Source organism: Monodon monoceros, unplaced genomic scaffold, assembly GCF_005190385.1.
Source record: "Monodon monoceros isolate NGI ecotype Baffin Bay Population unplaced genomic scaffold, NGI_Narwhal_1 Super_Scaffold_14, whole genome shotgun sequence".
Taxonomy (NCBI): Eukaryota; Metazoa; Chordata; class Mammalia; order Artiodactyla; family Monodontidae; genus Monodon; species Monodon monoceros.
Window position 1 is genome coordinate 5663336 of NW_021703770.1, and position 18277 is coordinate 5681612.

The window sequence follows — 18277 nt, forward strand, 5'->3', positions numbered from 1 at the left end:
TATGGTTTTCTCAGGGTATATGCCCAGTAGTGGGATTGCTGGGTCGTATGGTAGTTCTATTTGTAGTTTTTTTAAGGAACCTCCATACTGTTCTCCACAGTGGCTGTATCAAGTTACATTCCCACCAACAGTGCAAAAGGGTTCCCTTTTCTCCACACCCTCTCCAGCATTTATTGTTTGTAGATTTTTTGATGATGGCCATTCTGACTGGTATGAGATGATATCTCATTGTAGTTTTGATTTGTATTTCTCTAATGATTCATGAAGTTGAGCATTCTTTCATGTGTTTGTTGGCAGTCTGTATATCTTCTTTGGAGAAATGTCTATTTAGGTCTTCTGCCCATTTTTGGATTGGGTTGTTTGTTTTTTGTTATTGAGCTGCATGAGCTGCTTATAAATTTTGGAGATTAATCCTTTGTCAGTTGCTTCATTTGCAAATATTTTCTCCCATTCTGAGGGCTGTCTTTTGGTCTTGTTTATGGTTTCCTTTGCTGTGCAAAAGCTTTGAAGTTTCATTAGGTCCCATTTGTTTATTTTTGTTTTTATTTCCATTTCTCTAGGAGGTGGGTCAAAAGGATCTTGCTGTGATTTATGTCATAGAGTGTTCTGCCTATGTTTTCCTCTAAGAGTTTGATAGTGTCTGGCCTTACATTTAGGTCTTGAATCCATTTTGAGCTTATTTTTGTGTATGGTGTTAGGGAGTGATCTAATCTCATACTTTTACATGTACCTGTCCAGTTTTCCCAGCACCACTTATTGAAGAGGCTGTCCTGTCTCCACTGTACATTCCTGTCTCCTTTATCAAAGATAAGGTGACCATATGTGCGTGGGTTTATCTCTGGGCTTTCTGTCCTGTTCCATTGATCTTTCTGTTTTTGTGCCAGTACCATACTGTCTTGATTACTGTAGCTTTGTAGTATAGTCTGAAGTCAGGGAGCCTGATTCCTCCAGCTCCGTTTTTCGTTCTCAAGATTGCTTTGGCTATTTGGGGTCTTTTGTGTTTCCATACAAATTGTGAAGTTTTTTGTTCTAGTTCTGTGAAAAATACCAGTGGTAGTTTGATAGGGATTGCATTGAATCTGTAGATTGCTTTGGGTAGTAGAGTCATTTTCACAATGTTGATTGTTCCAATCCAAGAACATGGTATATCTCTCCATCTATTTGTATCATCTTTAATTTCTTTCATCAGTGTCTTATAATTTTCTGCATACAGGTCTTTTGTCTCCTTAGGTAGGTTTATTCCTAGATATTTTATTCTTTTTGTTGCAATGGTAAATGGGAGTGTTTTCTTGATTTCATTTTCAGATTTTTCATCATTAGTGTATAGGAATGCCAGAGATTTCTGTGCATTAATTTTGTATCCTGCTACTTTACCAAATTCATTGATTAGCTCTAGTAGTTTTCTGGTAGCATCTTTAGGATTCTCTATGTATAGTATCATGTCATCTGCAAACAGTGATAGCTTTACTTCTTCTTTTCCTATTTGGATTCCTTTTATTTCCTTTTCTTCTCTGATTGCTGTGGCTAAAACTTCCAAAACTATGTTGAATAAGAGTGGTGAGAGTGGGCAACCTTGTCTTGCTCCTGATCTTAGTGGAAGTGCTTTCAGTTTTTCACCATTGAGGACAATGTTGGCTGTGGGTTTGTCATATATGGCCTTTATTATGTTGAGGAAAGTTCCCTCTATGCCTACTTTCTGCAGGCTTTTTATCATAAATGGGTGTTGAATTTTGTCGAAAGCTTTCTCTGCATCTATTGAAATGATCATATGGTTTTTCTCCTTCACTTTGTTAATATGGTTTATCACATTGATTGTTTTGCGTATATTGAAGAATCCTTGCATTCCTGGAATAAACCCCACTTGATCATGGTGTATGATCCTTTTAATGTGCTGCTGGATTCTGTTTGCTAGTATTTTGTTGAGGATGTTTGCATCTATGTTCATCAGTTATATTGACCTGTAGTTTTCTTTCTTTGTGACATCCTTGTCGGGTTTTGGTATCAAGGTGATGGTGACCTCATAGAATGAGTTTGGGAGTGTTCCTCCCTCTGCTATATTTTGGAAGAGTTTGAGAAGGTTAGGTGTTAGCTCTTCTCTAAATGTTTGATAGAATTCGCCTGTGAAGCCATCTGGTCCTGGGCTTTTGTTTGTTGGAAGCTTTTTAATCACAGTTTCAATTTCAGTGCTTGTGATTGGTCTGTTCATATTTTCTATTTCTTCCTGATTCAGTTTTGGCAGGTTGTGCATTTCTAAGAATTTGTCCATTTCTTCCAGGTTGTCCATTTTATTGGCATAGAGTTGCCTGTAGTAATCTCTCACGATCTTTTGTATTTCCGCAGTGTCAGTTGTTACTTCTCCTTTTTCATTTCTAATTCCATTGATTTGAGTCTTCTCCCTTTTTTTCTTGATGAGTCTGGCTAATGGTTTATCAATTTTATCTTCTCAAAGAACCACTTTTAGTTTTATTGATCTTTGCTATCGTTTCCTTCATTTCTTTTTCATTTATTTCTGATCTGATTTTTATAATTTCTTTCCTTCTGCTAACTTTGGGGTTTTTTTGTTCTTCTTTCTCTAATTGCTTTAGGTGCAAGGTTAGGCTGTTTATTCGAGATGTTTCCTGTTTCTTAAGGTAGGATTGTATTGCTATAAACTTCCCTCTTAGAACTGCTTTTGCTGTATCCCATAGATTTTGGATCGTCGTGTCTCCATTGTCATTTGTTTCTAGGTATTTTTTTACTTCCTCTTTGATTTCTTCAGTGATCACTTCGTTATTAAGTAGTGTATTGTTTAGCCTCCATGTGTTTGTATTTTTTACAGATCTTTTCCTGTAATTGATATCTAGTCTCATAGCGTTGTGGTCAGAAAAGATACTTGAAACAATTTCAATTTTCTTAAATTTACCAAGGCTTGACTTGTGACCCAAGATATGATCTATCCTGGAGAATGTTCCATGAGCACTTGAGAAAAATGTGTATTCTGTTGTTTTTGGATGGAATGTCCTATAAATATCAATTAAGTCCATCTTGTTTAACGTGTCATTTAAAGCTTGTGTTTCCTTATTTATTTTCATTTTGGATGATCTGTCCATTGGTCAAAGTGGGTGTTAAAGCCCCCTACTATGAATGTGTTACTGTCGATTTCCCCTTTTGTGGCTGTTAGTATTTGCCTTATGTATTGAGGTGCTCCTATGTTGGGTGCATAAATATTTACAATTGTTATATCTTCTTCTAGGATCGATCCCTTGATCATTATGTAGCGTCCTTCTTTGTCTCTTCTAATAGTCTTTATTTTAAAGTCTATTTTGTCTGATATGAGAATTGCTACTCCAGCTTTCTTTTGGTTTCCATTTGCATGAAATATCTTTTTCCATCCCCTTACTTTCAGTCTGTATGTGTCTCTAGGTCTAAAGTGGGTCTCTTGTAGACAGCAAATATATGGGTCTTGTTTTTGTATCCATGCAGCCAATCTGTGTCTTTTGGTGGGAGCATTTAGTCCATTTATATTTAAGGTAATTATCGATATGTATGTTCCTATTCCCATTTTCTTAATTGTTTTGGGTTCGTTATTGTAGGTCTTTTCCTTCTCTTGTGTTTCTTGCCTAGAGAAGTTCCTTTAGCAGTTGTTGTAAAGCTGGTTTGGTGGTGCTGAACTCTCTCAGCTTTTGCTTGTCTGTAAAGGTTTTAATTTCTCCATCAAATCTGAATGAGATCCTCGCTGGGTAGAGTAATCTTGGTTGCAGGTTTTTCTCCTTCATCACTTTCAATATGTCCTGCCAATCCCTTCTGGCTTGCAGAGTTTCTGCTGAAAGATCAGCTGTTAACCTTATGGGGATTCCCTTGTGTGTTATTTGTTGTTTTTCCCTTGCTGCTTTTAATATGCTTTCTTTGTATTTAATTTTTGACAGTTTGATTAATATGTGTCTTGGCATATTTTTCCTTGGATTTATCCTGTATGGGACTCTCTGTGCTTCCTGGACTTGATTAACTATTTCCTTTCCCATATTAGGGAAGTTTTCAACTATAATCTCTTCAGATATTTTCTCAGTCCTTTTCTTTTTCTCTTCTTCTTCTGGAACCCCTATGATTCGAATGTTGGTGCATTTAATGTTGTCCCAGAGGTCTCTGAGACTGTCCCCAGTTCTTTTCATTCTTTTTTCTTTATTCTGCTCTGCAGTAGTTATTTCCACTATTTTATCTTCCAGGTCACTTATCCGTTCTTCTGCCTCAGTTATTCTGCTACTGATCCCATCTAGAGTATTTTTCATTTCATTTATTGTGTTGTTCATCGTTGTTTGTTTCATCTTTAGTTCTTCTAGGTCCTTGTTAAAGTTTCTTGCATTTTGTCCATTCTATTTCCAAAATTTTGGATCATCTTTACTATCATTATTCTGAATTCTTTTTCAGGTAGACTGCCTGTTTCCTCTTCATTTGTTAGGTCTGGTGGGTTTTTATCTTGCTCCTTCATCTGCTGTTTTTCTGTCTTCTCATTTTGCTTATCTTACTGTATTTGTGGTCTCCTTTTTGCAGGCTGCAGGTTCGTAGTTCCCGTTGTTTTGGTGTCTGTCCCCAGTGGCTAAGGTTGGTTCAGTAGGTTGTGTAGGCTTCCTGGTGGAGGGGACTAGTGCCTGTGTTCTGGTGGATAAGGCTGGATCTTGTGTTTCTGGTGGGCAGGTCCACATCTGGTGGTGTGTTTTGGGGTGTCTGTGGACTTATTATGATTTTAGGCAGCCTCTCTGCTAATGGGTGGGGTTGTGTTCCTGTTTTGCTAGTTGTTTGGCATAGGATGTCCAGCGCTGTAGCTTGCTGGTCATTGAGTGAAGCTGGGTGCTGGTGTTGAGATGGAGATCTCTGGGAGATTTTTGCCGTTTGATATTATGTGGAGCTGGGAGGTCTCTTGTGGACAAGTGTCCTGAAGTTGGCTCTCCCACCTCAGAGGCACAGCACTGACTCCCGACTGTAGCACCACGCACCCTTCATCCACACGGCTCCTCAATTTGGGATGATTCGTTGTCTATTCATGTATTCCACAGATGCAGGTACCTCAAGTTGATTGTGGAGCTTTAATCCGCTGCTCCTGAGGCTGCTGGGAGAGATTTCCCTTTCTTTTCTTTGTTCTCACAGCTCCCGGGGCTCAGCTTTGGATTTGGCCCCGCCTCTGCGTGTAGGTCGCCGGAGGGCGTCTGTTCTTTGCTCAGACAGGATGGGGTTAAAGGAGCAGCTGACTTGGGGGCTCTGGGTCACTCAGGCCGGGGGCGGGGGAGGGAGGGGCACGGAGTGCGGGTCGGGGTTGCGGCGGCAGAGGCCGGCGTGACGTTGCACGAGCCTGAGGCGTACAGTGCCTTCTCCCAGGGAAGTTGTCCCTGGATCCCGGGACCCCGGCAGTGGCGGGCTGCACAGGCTCCCCGGAAGGGGGGTGTGGAGAGTGACCTGTGCTCGCACACAGGCTTCTTGGTGGCGGCAGCAGCGGCCTTAGCGTCTCCTGCCCGTCTCTGGAGTCCGCGCTTTTAGCCGCGGCTCGCGCCCGTCTCTGGAGCTCCTTTAAGCAGCGCTCTGAATCCCCTCTCCCCGCGCACCAGAAAACGAAGAGGGAAGAAAAAGTCTCTTGCCTCTTCGGCAGGTCCAGACTTTTCCCCGGACTCCCTCCCGGGTAGCCGTGGCGCACTAACCCCCTGCAGGCTGTGTTCACGCCGCCAACCCCAGTCCTCTCCCTGCGCTCCGACCGAAGCCCGAGCCTCAGCTCCCAGCCCCGCCCGCCCCGGCGGGTGAGCAGAGAAGCCTCTCGGGCTGGTGAGTGCCGGTCGGCCCTGATCCTCTGTGCGGGAATCTCTCTGCTTTGCCCTCCGCACCCTGTGGCTGTGCTCTCCTCCGCGGCTCCGAAGCTCCACCCCCTCTGCCTCCCGCCGTCTCCGCCCGCGAAGGGGCTTCTGGTGTGTGGAAACTTTTCCTCCCTCACGTCTCCCTCCCAGAGGTGCAGGTACCGTCCCTATCCTTTTGTCTCTGTTTACTCTTTTTTCTTTTGCCCTACCCAGGTACGTGGGGGCTTTCTTGCCTTTTGGGAGGTCTGAGGTCTTCTGCCACCGTTCAGTAGGTGTTCTGTAGGAGTTGTTCCACGTGTAGATGTATTTCTGGTGTATCTGTGGGGAGGAAGGTGATCTCCGCGTCTTACTCTTCCGCCATCTTCCCGGAAGCCCCCCTCTTCTGAATAACTAGGCTTTAAAATGCTTAGGCCCTGGATTCTACTTCAGCAAGTTTCTGCCTAAAACTGAAGTGGATTTAGGCCCTACCTGGCTTCTGAATAACTAGGCTTTAAAATGCTTAGGCCCTGAATTGTACCTCTGCCACTTTCTGACTAAAACTGAAGAGAAGCAGAGTTTCGAGAACATGTCATTGAGGCGGTGGGAGAGGCTGGGGTTTGGAGCGCATGGGACACAGCGTAGCTCTTTTTTTTTTTTTTTTTGCAGTACGCGGGCCTCTCACTGCTGTGGTCTCTCCCGTTGCGGAGCACAGGCTCCGGACGCGCAGGCTCAGCGGCCATGGCTCACGGGCCCAGCCGCTCCGCGGCATGTGGGATCCTCCCGGACCGGGGCACGAACCCGCGTCCCCTGCATCGGCAGGCAGACTCTCAACCACTTTGCCACCAGGGAAGCCCCGGCGTTGCCCTTTGTCCCGTGCCTTCCCGGGTGAGGGCCGGCCGAGCAGTCTTCCAGGTGTAGGCGCTCGGGGTGCGTTGTCTTTAGAAAGTGTGACAGCATCAGCAGCGTTGCTGTGCTGGTCTGCTTTCTCTCACCCCCACGAGCTGCTGGAACGTGTTCGACATTCTGCCTGCCCCGGGGTGAACCACGCCGCATTCAGCCCCCTTCTGTGCCGCTGCTGGGCCCTCTCTCCTCCCGGCAGGAGCGGCAGGTGGGCGGCTGCTCCAGGAGGCTCTGGCACCGTCTTCTGGCCGCTTCAGTGAAATGGGAAGCCAGTCGGCAGCTGGCTGTGAGCACGGGGCCGAGGAGGGAGGAAGAGGCGCGATAGACTTGTTCGCCATTGGCAGAGTCGGTGGCCTCGACGCCTTGCACGAGGCCGTGTTAACAGTCCCCGTGAGGCTGGCGGTGGTGCGTGTCGGGAGCCCGGCAGCGTGGGGTGGATTTTCAGCGGTTACTGCGGCCGGGCGAGAGCACTGAGTAGGTGGAGGCTTGCACTGAATCAGGGCGTGGCTTACTGAGCCTCCTGGGTTCCCGCTGCAGAGGAGACTTGTTACCTGCATGTCCTGTTCAGTGTTGCAACCAAGAGATCATTACTACCTGTCCGAGTTCATCCAGCTTTACAGCATTTAGGGTCTGGAGTTAGAAATTGAACCTTCAAAGCCATCATACCAATTCTTCCTTTCAGTGTAAATGTGGGAAAACAATCTAGCTTTTGTTATTGGATCCTAAATTTAATATTCCTATATGTGCCTGTAATTATTTTATTGGACTCAAAAATGAGTTGCTTTCCCCATATGTCTTCCTGCCTAGTATAATGGGATGAACCATAATGGACTGTTAATAAATATTTGTGAACGGTGGTAATGCTTTAGATAGGAATTAAAGGGCTTAAGCAAGCAACAGCTTCCCATTCTCCTTGTTCTTAGTTCCTGTGCCTGCCAGTGAAAGGTGCTTGGCTCTTAAGAAGTGCTGTTTTGATCATTTTTTCCTTGCACCTAATTTGAGTGAGTCTCACTAGAATACTTCATTGTTGTCAGTGTGGTTCATTCATTTGAAGGTTGCATTAATTTTCAAGTTCCATATTCATTTCTTACTTTGCTATGTGAATCCCGAATCTAGGCTCTTGAGTGGATTAGGGTAACAGGGAGGTCCATATTAGACCCGGTCCAGAAGGACTGAGGTTTTGGAATATTGAAGAAAGAATTTTCTGGCAACCGGGGCCACCTGAAGTTAGAAGTGAGCTGCCTGGCCGTGCGGTGTCCACCAGAGGGACACACCTGTTGGTGCCTGGCGATTGCTCAGAAGAGCAACCTTCAGTATTTTTCTTTGGCATTTGGATGTAGTCACTGTTTTGGTGAAGATGAAATAACATATTTTGCTTTTTTTTTCCTTACAGAAAACCCAGCCATCTTCATGTGTAAATGTTGTAACCTTTTCTCACCAAGTCAGTCGGAACTCCTCTCCCACGTTTCTGAGAAGCACGCAGAAGAGGGGGTTAATGTGGATGAGATCATCATTCCCCTGAGGCCTCTGAGTACCCCTGAACCCACCAACCCAGGCAAAACCGGAGATGGTAAGGGGGCTGGGGTGCTGGGCGAGGGCGGCACGCCCACGGTGTGCCTGAGGGCGATGATGATGCTTATTTGCTCTCAAATACTTTGATTCTCAGTTTCTGTCTGGTGGGCATAGGGTCTCATAAAAATCCAAATCTCCAACCGGAAGTCACAATAATTTCCATTTGTAGATCTGCTCAGGTAAGGTTGTGTGTTTGAATTCCCTGTACCCAGGCTCTGTAGGTGCTTCTCCAATGCCTGGTTGGTAGATGGAGGGATGAATGAGTGAATGAATGAATGAGTAAATGAAAGGAGTTGACACCATCCAGCCGGGTAAAAAGCACGAGCTTATTGTCAGACAAGCGTGTTTAACCCAGCGCCAGCACCTGCTACTGCATTACCTGAAGCAAATGATGTTACTCCTCTGAGCCTCACTTTGCTCATCTGAAAAATGAAGACAAATCTGCCTGTCGCAAGGGGGTCTGTGAGGTTGAAGTCAAAGATATGGTGACAGCACCAAGGATGATGCCTGGAACAAAGAAGATGAAAGGGAAGCTGTTATGATAACATACGTCATGAATGAATAAGGATATATAATCTTCAGAACAGCATGGCTGGACTGCTCATGTGTACCTGCAACAGGGATTCCCATCGCAGAGCTTTGATTCGCAGAATTCTTCAGGTTCACAGTCAGTGTCAGAAGTGAGACACATCTTGTTTGCAGCGTCCAGACATTTCCTACTGAATGGCATCAGATGCAGCAGGTGGATGGATTAGAGAAACCATCCAGGCACTGTAATTAGGTCCCCGCAGATGAAGAAAATATATAGTATAGGAGAAGCAGCCGAAAGCCAGAGTCAGAAAAAGTCCCCACAAAACTATTTTCATACGATGAGAGATGATGGCCAGTCTCCTGTGCAGAAGCTCGATCTGTGGCAGTAAACGTCCTGTCGCTGGATTCGTTAGTCACACTAATAATCCAATTGCTCTTTCTTGGGAATATTTAGACTGGCATTTCTGAAGAGGCTGGCTTACTGATCATCTAACACCGTTAACAAGGAGAGACTCCAGACACAAAATGTTTTGTTTGAGTCCCTCTGGCCGTTCCCAGGGTACTCAGAGAAACATGCCTGACAGAAGATTGAGTTGTTGAGAAGTTAGGAGAAATTCTACTTGTTACTGTTAGTGGCATAAGGTGAAAACTCTCCATTCCCAACATCTCGGCGCTCATGGGAGTTTCCTCCATCTCCTGGCTGCTCCTCCAGTTGTTGGGCTGCACCCTGCAGGCCTACAAGGCCTGTGCTTGGCCAGCTTCAAGGCCGAAGAAAGAGCCCGGAGTCAGCAACAGAGGCATCAGGGGTTTAATGGGTGGGGGAGCTTACAGGTCTGAAGCAAAGTCTGGGAGGGACACCCCACTGTGTGCGGGGCGTGGAGGGCAGGACATGGGGCAGTCTTTGCTCCCGGGGGAAGGGGAGGTTACCAGGTACAGGGGAATTGATGTCAGCTGGGCTCATTAGTTACGAGGGAAACCAGTCGAGGGGCACGCCCCTCACCACCCCTTTGACAAGCTATCACTAGCTGGGGCCTAGGGCAAGACGGAGGAAGGGCAGTCATGTGAGTAGGGTGTAGGTGAAGCAGACCCTGACCGGGCAGGGGATGGACAGAACAAAAGAACAGCCATCTGAGGGGCCTGGCCACACCCTCCGCCCTGCGTACCCTGCACGACCCTTACAGTCTTGGTCCGCTCATCTTCCTTGATATCCCTGGGGTCAGGTATGTAGGGGACACTGCAACCAGACACCACAGTACAATACGGCCAAAGTATCATGAGTAAGATGCCTAGAACTGTATGCTCAGAGCAGTCATTTGCCACGATGTGGGCAAATTTTGGAGCCAAGTACGTACAAGGTCAATGGAGAGGGAGTCAATGGCAGCAGTGCCCTGTCCAGTTATAAGGAAGGTAAGGCCATGTCTGGTTTTCACAAACCCAGAGCCACCCCATGGGGAGGGGAAGGCCCGGCTTTAAAGGGAACATTTTGGTGGCCTAGCCAGGAGTCAGCAGTCACAGTACAGGTCTGCCACCCCGTGTTATGTTGGGTGCAATTAGGGGTGTACCCATTAGGTCTTTCTAAACAAAAAGCAGTTAATCCCACTAGTTGGACTTGTGTGTCCAGAAGCCAGCCTATTCCACTCCACCCAGCATAGCCCAGGGGGGCTCATAGGCAGTCAGTTGTACAGAAATGTTTACTGACGGGGGTCCTTCTGATGTATTGGCACGTGGGACCAGAAGAGGTGAGTCGTCTTCCCCCATGGTCGGTAGTCCCCACATAGTCGCGTTAGGTCGATTTTTCATAGAAGCCTGGGGGAGGGCGGCAGCGGTATCTCGCTGGACACTCAGCAACTAGACTCATTTCCTTCGCTTAGGCTAGGGACGCAATGTAAGACATCTAACAGGCACGACACAGGGAAGATCATGACAATTAAGCACAATACGAGCAGTAACCACATCTGAGATACAGTTCAGAAAACTCTCCAGTAATAGGAGAACGTGTCTAAAATCGTATATACAATGGCCACCTAGTTTTACCTTGGACGTCTGAACCGTTTTGACTTTCAAACTCATCCCCTTCCTCGATGGCCAAGGCAGATGTACAATGCCTGTCTGAAAGGCCACAAGACAGGCTGCTCTGTCAGTAAAGTAAGTTAAACCATGTATAAGCTGGCATGACTTCCCCATACTGCAGTATGTGCAGATTTTTCCATCATTTCCCCTTTTGATTGCACATCTTCCAGTAGAAAGCACTGATGATCAAAACATTTGTCCAGAGATGCTGGGGTGCTTTCTCCTACCCCAGGTTCAGATCATGTGGGTGCGAGGCCTCCTTTATATTCACCTAGTCATTCACATTGGGGGAAAACTAATCAGATCTCGTGAACAGGCTCAGGTAGGTTAATGGAGGAAACACTTTATAGGTTATACATTTTATCACTTATACCCAATTGTCACACAAGCATTGTACATGTGCTTTTAGCAGCAGACTTAAAGCAAGCAGTGTCATACTTCATGTGATTATAGTCTGTGACAGTTTCACTAGATCATTTTCTTTCAATCCAGAACATCAGGGCAAAAGTATGGCATATGACACAATAACTTTCATAAATACAGACCTCAATTAACAGAACTAGAATTTAACATCCACTGAAACATAATATTGTTCTCTCTAAAATTACCCTCATCTCCACCAAACTCAGCCAATCAAAATTAATTTGTTGGCAATATAAGTCTGGTCAGTTGACCACATAGTCTCCTCCAAACTGGCTGAGGGGGCACTCCTCAGGAGTCTCAGACTGAATTACCAAAAGGCCTCTCAGGGCCAGGAAAACAGTGCCAAAGGCCTGCCATCAGGCTCTGCCTCGATGGACTTCTCGGTCCCTAAAACATTGAGATTCCTGCACATGCCAGGAGACTGTCTTTCCCATTCATCTGATAAGGCTGCTCAGAACCCTAGAGTTCCCAGTTTCTGGAGGGACCAGGCAGAGAGAAAAGACAAATGTTTCAATTCTACCCACAGGTGTAATTTACCCAGTTGCTATAAGTCATAACCAACTTGAGGGGAAGGGTTTCCCTCTATCTGGAAAACAGATCAAACCAGGAACATTCCAGACAAAACCCATAAAAATTATAACCATATAGACCAGTTCACTCAGTAACCAATCTTTCTGTTAACTTTTAATGAAGCCATCAGGTTTTCCATTAGGATTCTTTAATTTCTTACCCAGTTCAGCAGTATATTCTAAAGCTTATCAGAGACCTGTTATTGTCAAAATGTCCTTAGCTGTGAATCTTCTTGAAGATGAAGCACTTTTGCAAAAGCATCAGAGTAAAACAGTAACTGTCTATAAAAGATGAGAGACTTAAAAAGTCACGGTAAACACCTGATTACAATGTAATCGATAAACTCGGTTACAATAACCAGAATTATGACTGATTATAATTTTATCCCTTGAAAACCATAACCTCTGGCAAAAACCAAGAAGCAAGTCATTCTGCATTTCCTGATTGGAAAATTTAATGCTTTAGTCTTCCTCTCCTAAGCAGGCATAGGTAGATAAGCTTAGACCCACCCAGCAATTAATGTTCTAATATTTTATCCTATTTGAAATGACCCATGAATTTTCTTCTTTTAACTTAGTTTCCAAGTTACCGAAATCTGGAGAGACTATTTTAGATAGACATACCCAAAACATAATTATTTCTATAGAGTTTACCTAGAGGCTCTTTTTTCTCCTTTACTCTTAGAGATCACAAAAGATTAAAGTTCCCGGGAGCCTAGGTAGATCATTTACTTCTCAAAGGCACAAGAGAAATACCAGTTCCTTCTAGAGAGCTAGCTTAACCAATTACAAAAGGCTCACTTAGATACAATAGCAGAGCCATTAGAGGGCACTGTTCTCCAGATCTCTCGGCAGCCCTCACTCAGCAAGGACAGCCACCCTGGGATTTCCCCGCAACTTTGGGGCCCACGTGTTAGTGGACAGCCGCCCCAAGATTACGCCCGCAGCTTTCGGGCCCCGCATGCTAGTGGATGGCCTCCGCAGCTTTCCGTTCCCGACATCTCGGCGCTCACGGGAGTTTCCTCCATCTCCTGGCTGCTCCTCCAGTTGTTGGGCTGCACCCTGCAGGCCTACAAGGCCTGTGCTTGCCCAGCGTCAAGGCTGAAGAAAGAGCCCGGAGTCAGCAACAGAGGCATCAGGGGTTTAATGGGTGGGGGAGCTTACAGGTCTGAAGCAAAGTCCGGGAGGGACACCCCACCGTGTGTGGGGCGTGGAGGGCAGGACATGTTGGTAGCCCTCGTCCCCGGGGGGGAAGGGGAGATTACCAGTTACAGGGAGATTGATGTCAGCTGGGCTCATTAGTTACCAGGGAAACCAGTCGAGAGACATGCCCCTCACTGCCCCTTCGATAAGCTGTCACTAGCTGGGGCCTGGGTCAAGTACACAGGAAGGTCAGTCGAGTGAGTAGGGTGCAGGTGAAGCAGCCCTGGTCAGGCAGGGGATGGACAGAGAGCAAGAGTACAGCCATCTTGAGTGGCCTGACCATGCGGTGCTCTTGTGGTGCTCTTGGTATGATCAGGTTCTTACCTTTGAACTTCTTTTAAAAGTTATTTTCCTTTATTAACTAATTTACTTTTCACTTAAATTCTTCCTGAATACATTTTCTTTGGGTGTGTGTGCGCGTGTATATACTGGAAGATTAGTTGCCTGTGTAATTTAATTTTAAAAAGTATTTCTTAAGACTTTAATTAGACTTAGACTGTTAATATGAGAAAATTTCTTCGAAAGTCTTCCATTAAGAACCCCAAGTCCTTCCTTTCCTCTTTGTCCAAGTCTATAAAGTTTGAGACTTACAGAATCTTAGTTTCTCTCTAATGATTTCCATTCAGGTTTAACCTTCACAGTTCATTTCAAGTTGAGAGATGCTTGAAATGGTTTAATTAAACCTTTAACTGAGTAGTAATTGATTTATTATTTTGGCCTCCCTTTATAACATGAAGGTTCCTAAATCCTCTGGTTTATTTTATAGCCTTTTAATCTCTTTTGCTCGTGTTGGCAAAGGTCTGCAGAAGAGCCTTTTATTTTTCTCCCTTCTTGCTAATCAAATCTCTGGCTCTGGTCCAAGAAAAAAATTCCCTAATGGACCAAGTTCATTCTCCCTCTTGTATGTATGTATGAGTGTGTAAAAGAGAATGTGTGCATGTGTATCTGTGAGTGTTTGTTAGTGATGGGTGAGTGCATGTGTGAGTGGGTGAGTGTGTGTGTGTGATGGGTGAGTGAGTGTGTGCACACACTTGTTCATCCTGATGGAGGCAGGGACACTGGGCTTACCTGAGCAGGAATTTACGTGGGTCTGCTGAGAGCTGGGTTTTGGTTCTTCCATCATCTTCCCCTTTCATACCTTTAATAGGAACTCTTCGTTTCTCCTTTTTCTCTCTTCCTTCTCTCCCCTTCCCCTTCCCTCCTTCTTAATTTATTCCTTAATTGCACCTGCTGTATGCCTGGGTGCTGTGCTAGGTGCTGGGAGTACAGAGCAGGCCCAGGCACTGTCCTGCTGGTGCTGCCTCCTGGCTGGTGGGTGGCATTTGGACAAAGAGGCGGTTTCAGTGCAGTGGGGAAGGTGCTTCTCTGGGATTAGGTTTGGGCTGCTAAAGAGGGGGGACACGTGGTCTAGTTGGAGGGTGAAAGGAGGCTTCCCAGGGGAGGTTGGCCTCTAAGTTTAAATCTCTGTGTTGTCTCTTCTGGGCACTTACCACGAATAAAGTCACTCTGAGTGTGTAGGCATCTTGGACTCGCTGTCCCAGGAGCCTCTGAGCCCTGAGCCCTCTCGTCTGCTCTGGCAGGCAGCCTGGGGGCAGTGGGCTCCGATGGACTCAGGTTTCAGTGCTGGGGCTTTCATGGGATGCTGCGGCTGCGCTGGCGCACCTGCTGCTTTTGTGGGGATTACAAAAAGGTGCCTCCATCCTGGGCTGATGAGTTAGCAATGGGTGTTCTTTCTGGGTGAACGAGGATAGAGTGTGCTCAGGGCTGACGCAGGCAGTGCAGGGCGCTCCGCCTGCTGGTGGAGCCTGACCTGGGACAGGGACAGGGATGGGGACAGGCCCCCCCCGCCCTCTGTGGCCCTCACGCAGGGGTCAGCCTGCACCACAGCCATGGAGGGGCTGCTGGTGGCTTAGGCAAGTGGCTTTTGTTATCTGTTAAAGGGGGATAAGATATTAGCCTTTTTAAAAACGGATTCTGAGACAAATGCATGCTGGTACCTAACGTCTTAGAACCTGGTGTGTGCACGGTGCCCTTCTAGCCCTCCCACCCCCTGTGTATCCATCGGCTGTTCAGGTCGGGAGTTGGGTCACACTGAAGCTTGTGACTGGGTGAACTATCATCGTTTTCCCGCAGAACTCAGAGTAGAGGTCAAAATGTGCTATTTCTGTGCTCCGATATTAACCTAACTGGCGTGGATGTGAGGTTCACGGACTGAGGCAAACAGATCTGGGTTCAAATCCTAGCTTGGCTACTTCTGGGTCTTGGGGCAGACTGATTCATTTTCTTTTTTTTTTTTTCTCAGTTTTTTTAGAATAATTAATTTATTTTTGGCTGCATTAGGTCTTCGTTGCTGCACGCGGGCTTTCTCTAGTTGCGGCGAGCGGGGCTACTCTTTGTTGCGGTGCACGGGCTTCTCATTGCGGTGGCTTCTCTTGTTGCAGAGCATGGGCTCTAGGTGCGCGGGCTCAGTCGTTGTGGCACGTGGCTCAGTAGTTGTGGCTCACGGGCTCTAGAGCACAGGCTCAGTAGTTGTGGCGCACGGGCTTAGTTGCTCCGCGGCATGTGGGGTCTTCCTGGACCAGGGCTGGAACCCACGTCCCCTGCCTTGGCAGGCGGATTCTTAACCACTGCACCACCAGGGAAGCCCTGATTAATTTTCTTAAGCCTCAGTGTCCTCTGTAGAATGGGAAATCCTCAGGGATTTGCTGGGCAATGCACGTGAAGGGCTTAGCCTGTGCCTGAGATGTATGTGCCTAGTGATTATTAATTGTTGCTGTTATTTATGTGGCATTTCCACACGATCACTGCTAAAACCACAGGGAGCAGTCTTGGGGTGCCCTCTCCCTCCCTGGAGCCTTGCATTATAGGGCAGGCTGCAGCCTGTCCTGTAGAGGGGTGCTGTGTCCCTGAAAACCTAAATGCCCCTAAAAGCCCCACAGTCCCTTGTTTCTGACATCATTCACTGTCCCTCTGTTGCTGCCTGGGCTCCTGGGAGCTAAATGTCGGGGAGGCTGACTGTCAGGGCCTGGCAGTGTTAGTGGTTCAGGATATTCCTAAATTCTCGAGTTGGTGTGGTTGGAGGCTGAGCTGCAAAGTGGGAGTTGGAAGGCTGGCTTTATCCTTGGTCTTAGGCAGAGTGGAATTTATACACCTCTAATTCTATATTGGCTTTCTCGGTGTGTGAGATGTTTTAAAACGAAGAAATCGAGGAAAAAGTGCCTTAATGAACAAGAATGGGTGTACGTCGAGGAATCACACGATCTAACAGTGGACGGACTGGGAAGGTAATAGTGTCTTCAGAGAGACAGTCCACGTCGGAATACTCACGCCTGTAGCCATGACAGTAAGCAGTCGCCATATACCGATCGCCTCCTAAGTGCTGTGCTCAGCATTTTAATGGGCTGCTTTTTGTTAATAGTGACTGTATAGAATAGAGGCAGCTTTGTGTTTATTTTTCATGTTAGAAACTGAGGCTGGCGGGGATTTGAACTTAGGCCCACCTAACTCCCAGCGGCTGCTCTCTGCAGTGCACCTCTTGGCTCCACTACCATGTCCAGAACTGACCCAAGGGCCACAAGACTCAGCAGAAAGATCTGGGCGCTGAAGAAGGAACCCAGATCCTGGGTCTGCCAGCTCAGTGGAAGGTCCTGGAAAATGTGCCAAGTCCCTTCAACCTTTGGGTCGGTCCTTCATTTCTTTTCCTATTGAGGAGTTAGATTTGCTGCATCCATCTCTGAAGGTTTTTGTGAGGATAAGATGTGATAATAGCTGCGAAAGTGCCTCACAAACTTGAGTGATGTACAAATAAAGGGCTTACGTTATTAGATTTTTGATAATGTTGAGGTTTCTTTCATAATGCTCATGTCATCTTTTGGGCTGATTCTTTCCGTCCCTTGCTAGGTCAGGTCTTGGATCTACAAGGATAATTTTCTGCCTGTGAGGAAGTTGTCCCCAGTAGTGGATTTGGGACGGGGTCGAGAGGCACTGTGGCTTGCCGCTTTCTTCCTGTTGGAAACTTGGGACCTAGGAAACGCCTTGTTTTCGAAATGCATCTCCCCGTTAAGCGGGTGATCAGCGTGTCTGTCTGTATTAAGTATCTGCTACGTCTCCAGCTCTGCCCGGGATCCTGCGGGACCTCAGGGTGTGTGATGGAAGGTGGGGGGAGAGTAACACAGTCAGGAAGTGGTGTGGGTGAGCTTGCACACGTGTGTGCCTTACACGCAACTGCGGGGCCAGCCAGGGTCGGCCGAGCTGCCTCACAGAGGAGGTACTGAGACGTGAACTGGGCCTGGAGTTAGGGTTCTGATTGGGGTGCAGGAGGGCGCACAGCACAGGGAAGCAAAAAAGAGGCAGGCGTTCCCTCTGCATGTTTAGGGAGGCCTAGAACACTGCCCTGAGGGGTTGAGAGCGAGCGAGCACGCATGCGCGCATGTGTTTCTGTGTGTGCACGCGTGCGCACATGTGTAGGGTGAACTGTGTGATAAAGGGCCTGGAAAGCCAGGTCTCAGAGTCGTGGGGCGAAGTCCTCAAGAACGATGGAAAGTTCTAGAGCAAGAGAGTGGCAGTGAGACGGGGTGGAGGCTGAGAGAGACCAGAGCAGAAAGCTGGACTCTGAGATGCCGTGCAGGGGTCTAGGTGAGCGGAGACGGGGTGTACGGGCAGGTGTCTTCAGGACAAAATCCACAGAGTTCAGTGATGCCTGAGTAGAGGAATTCAGGGAACAGGAACAGGAATTGCAATTTCCTCTATTCAGACGCCATTAAAATGTGTCGATTTAGAGGCGACAGGATTTTCCTCACCCAGTTTTGCCTTCTCCGCTCTTCTGTACCATGGGGGTAGTTGACAGCAGCAACTCGTTTTCGGTGCTTAAATGATTCCAGGTGCATTTATGAATGTTTCATTTTTAGCTAACTAATTGGTCTTGAGGATCTGAATTATGGATGCAGCAAGATGTAAGATTAGTTTTGTCACCGTCGTGTTAGAGGTTTTCCAGAGCTTTCAGGGCTGATTTTATGTTTCTTCCTTGACGGCAGATTGCACCCTGCTTGTTGGGGTGCAGTCACCACGATTTACGGGGTGCCCACTGGGTGGGACACCGGGTCACATGCTGGGGCATAAAAAGCCATCGGGACGGGACTCAGTCTTCAGGGGGTCCTGCCTGTGGGGAGACACACACATGACTCTTGGGTCCGGCTGGCCATGCTGCACTCCCGC

At 46.9% G+C, this 18277-nt stretch overlaps 1 protein-coding gene across 14 annotated transcripts in view; it reads left to right on the plus strand.

The window, feature by feature from the left end:
• The window catches only part of ZFAT (zinc finger and AT-hook domain containing), a 481085-nt gene that overhangs the window by 122127 nt on the left and 340681 nt on the right, over window positions 1-18277 (plus strand). For all 14 annotated transcript variants that reach the window (XR_003793519.1, XM_029222687.1, XM_029222683.1 and 11 more), the window contains one exon: window positions 8089-8265. Coding sequence is in view for 13 of the 14 variants with exons in the window: in XM_029222683.1 (XP_029078516.1) it covers window positions 8089-8265 (177 nt within the window). In the remaining variant the exon portion in view is untranslated. The remainder of the gene's footprint in view (window positions 1-8088; window positions 8266-18277) is intronic.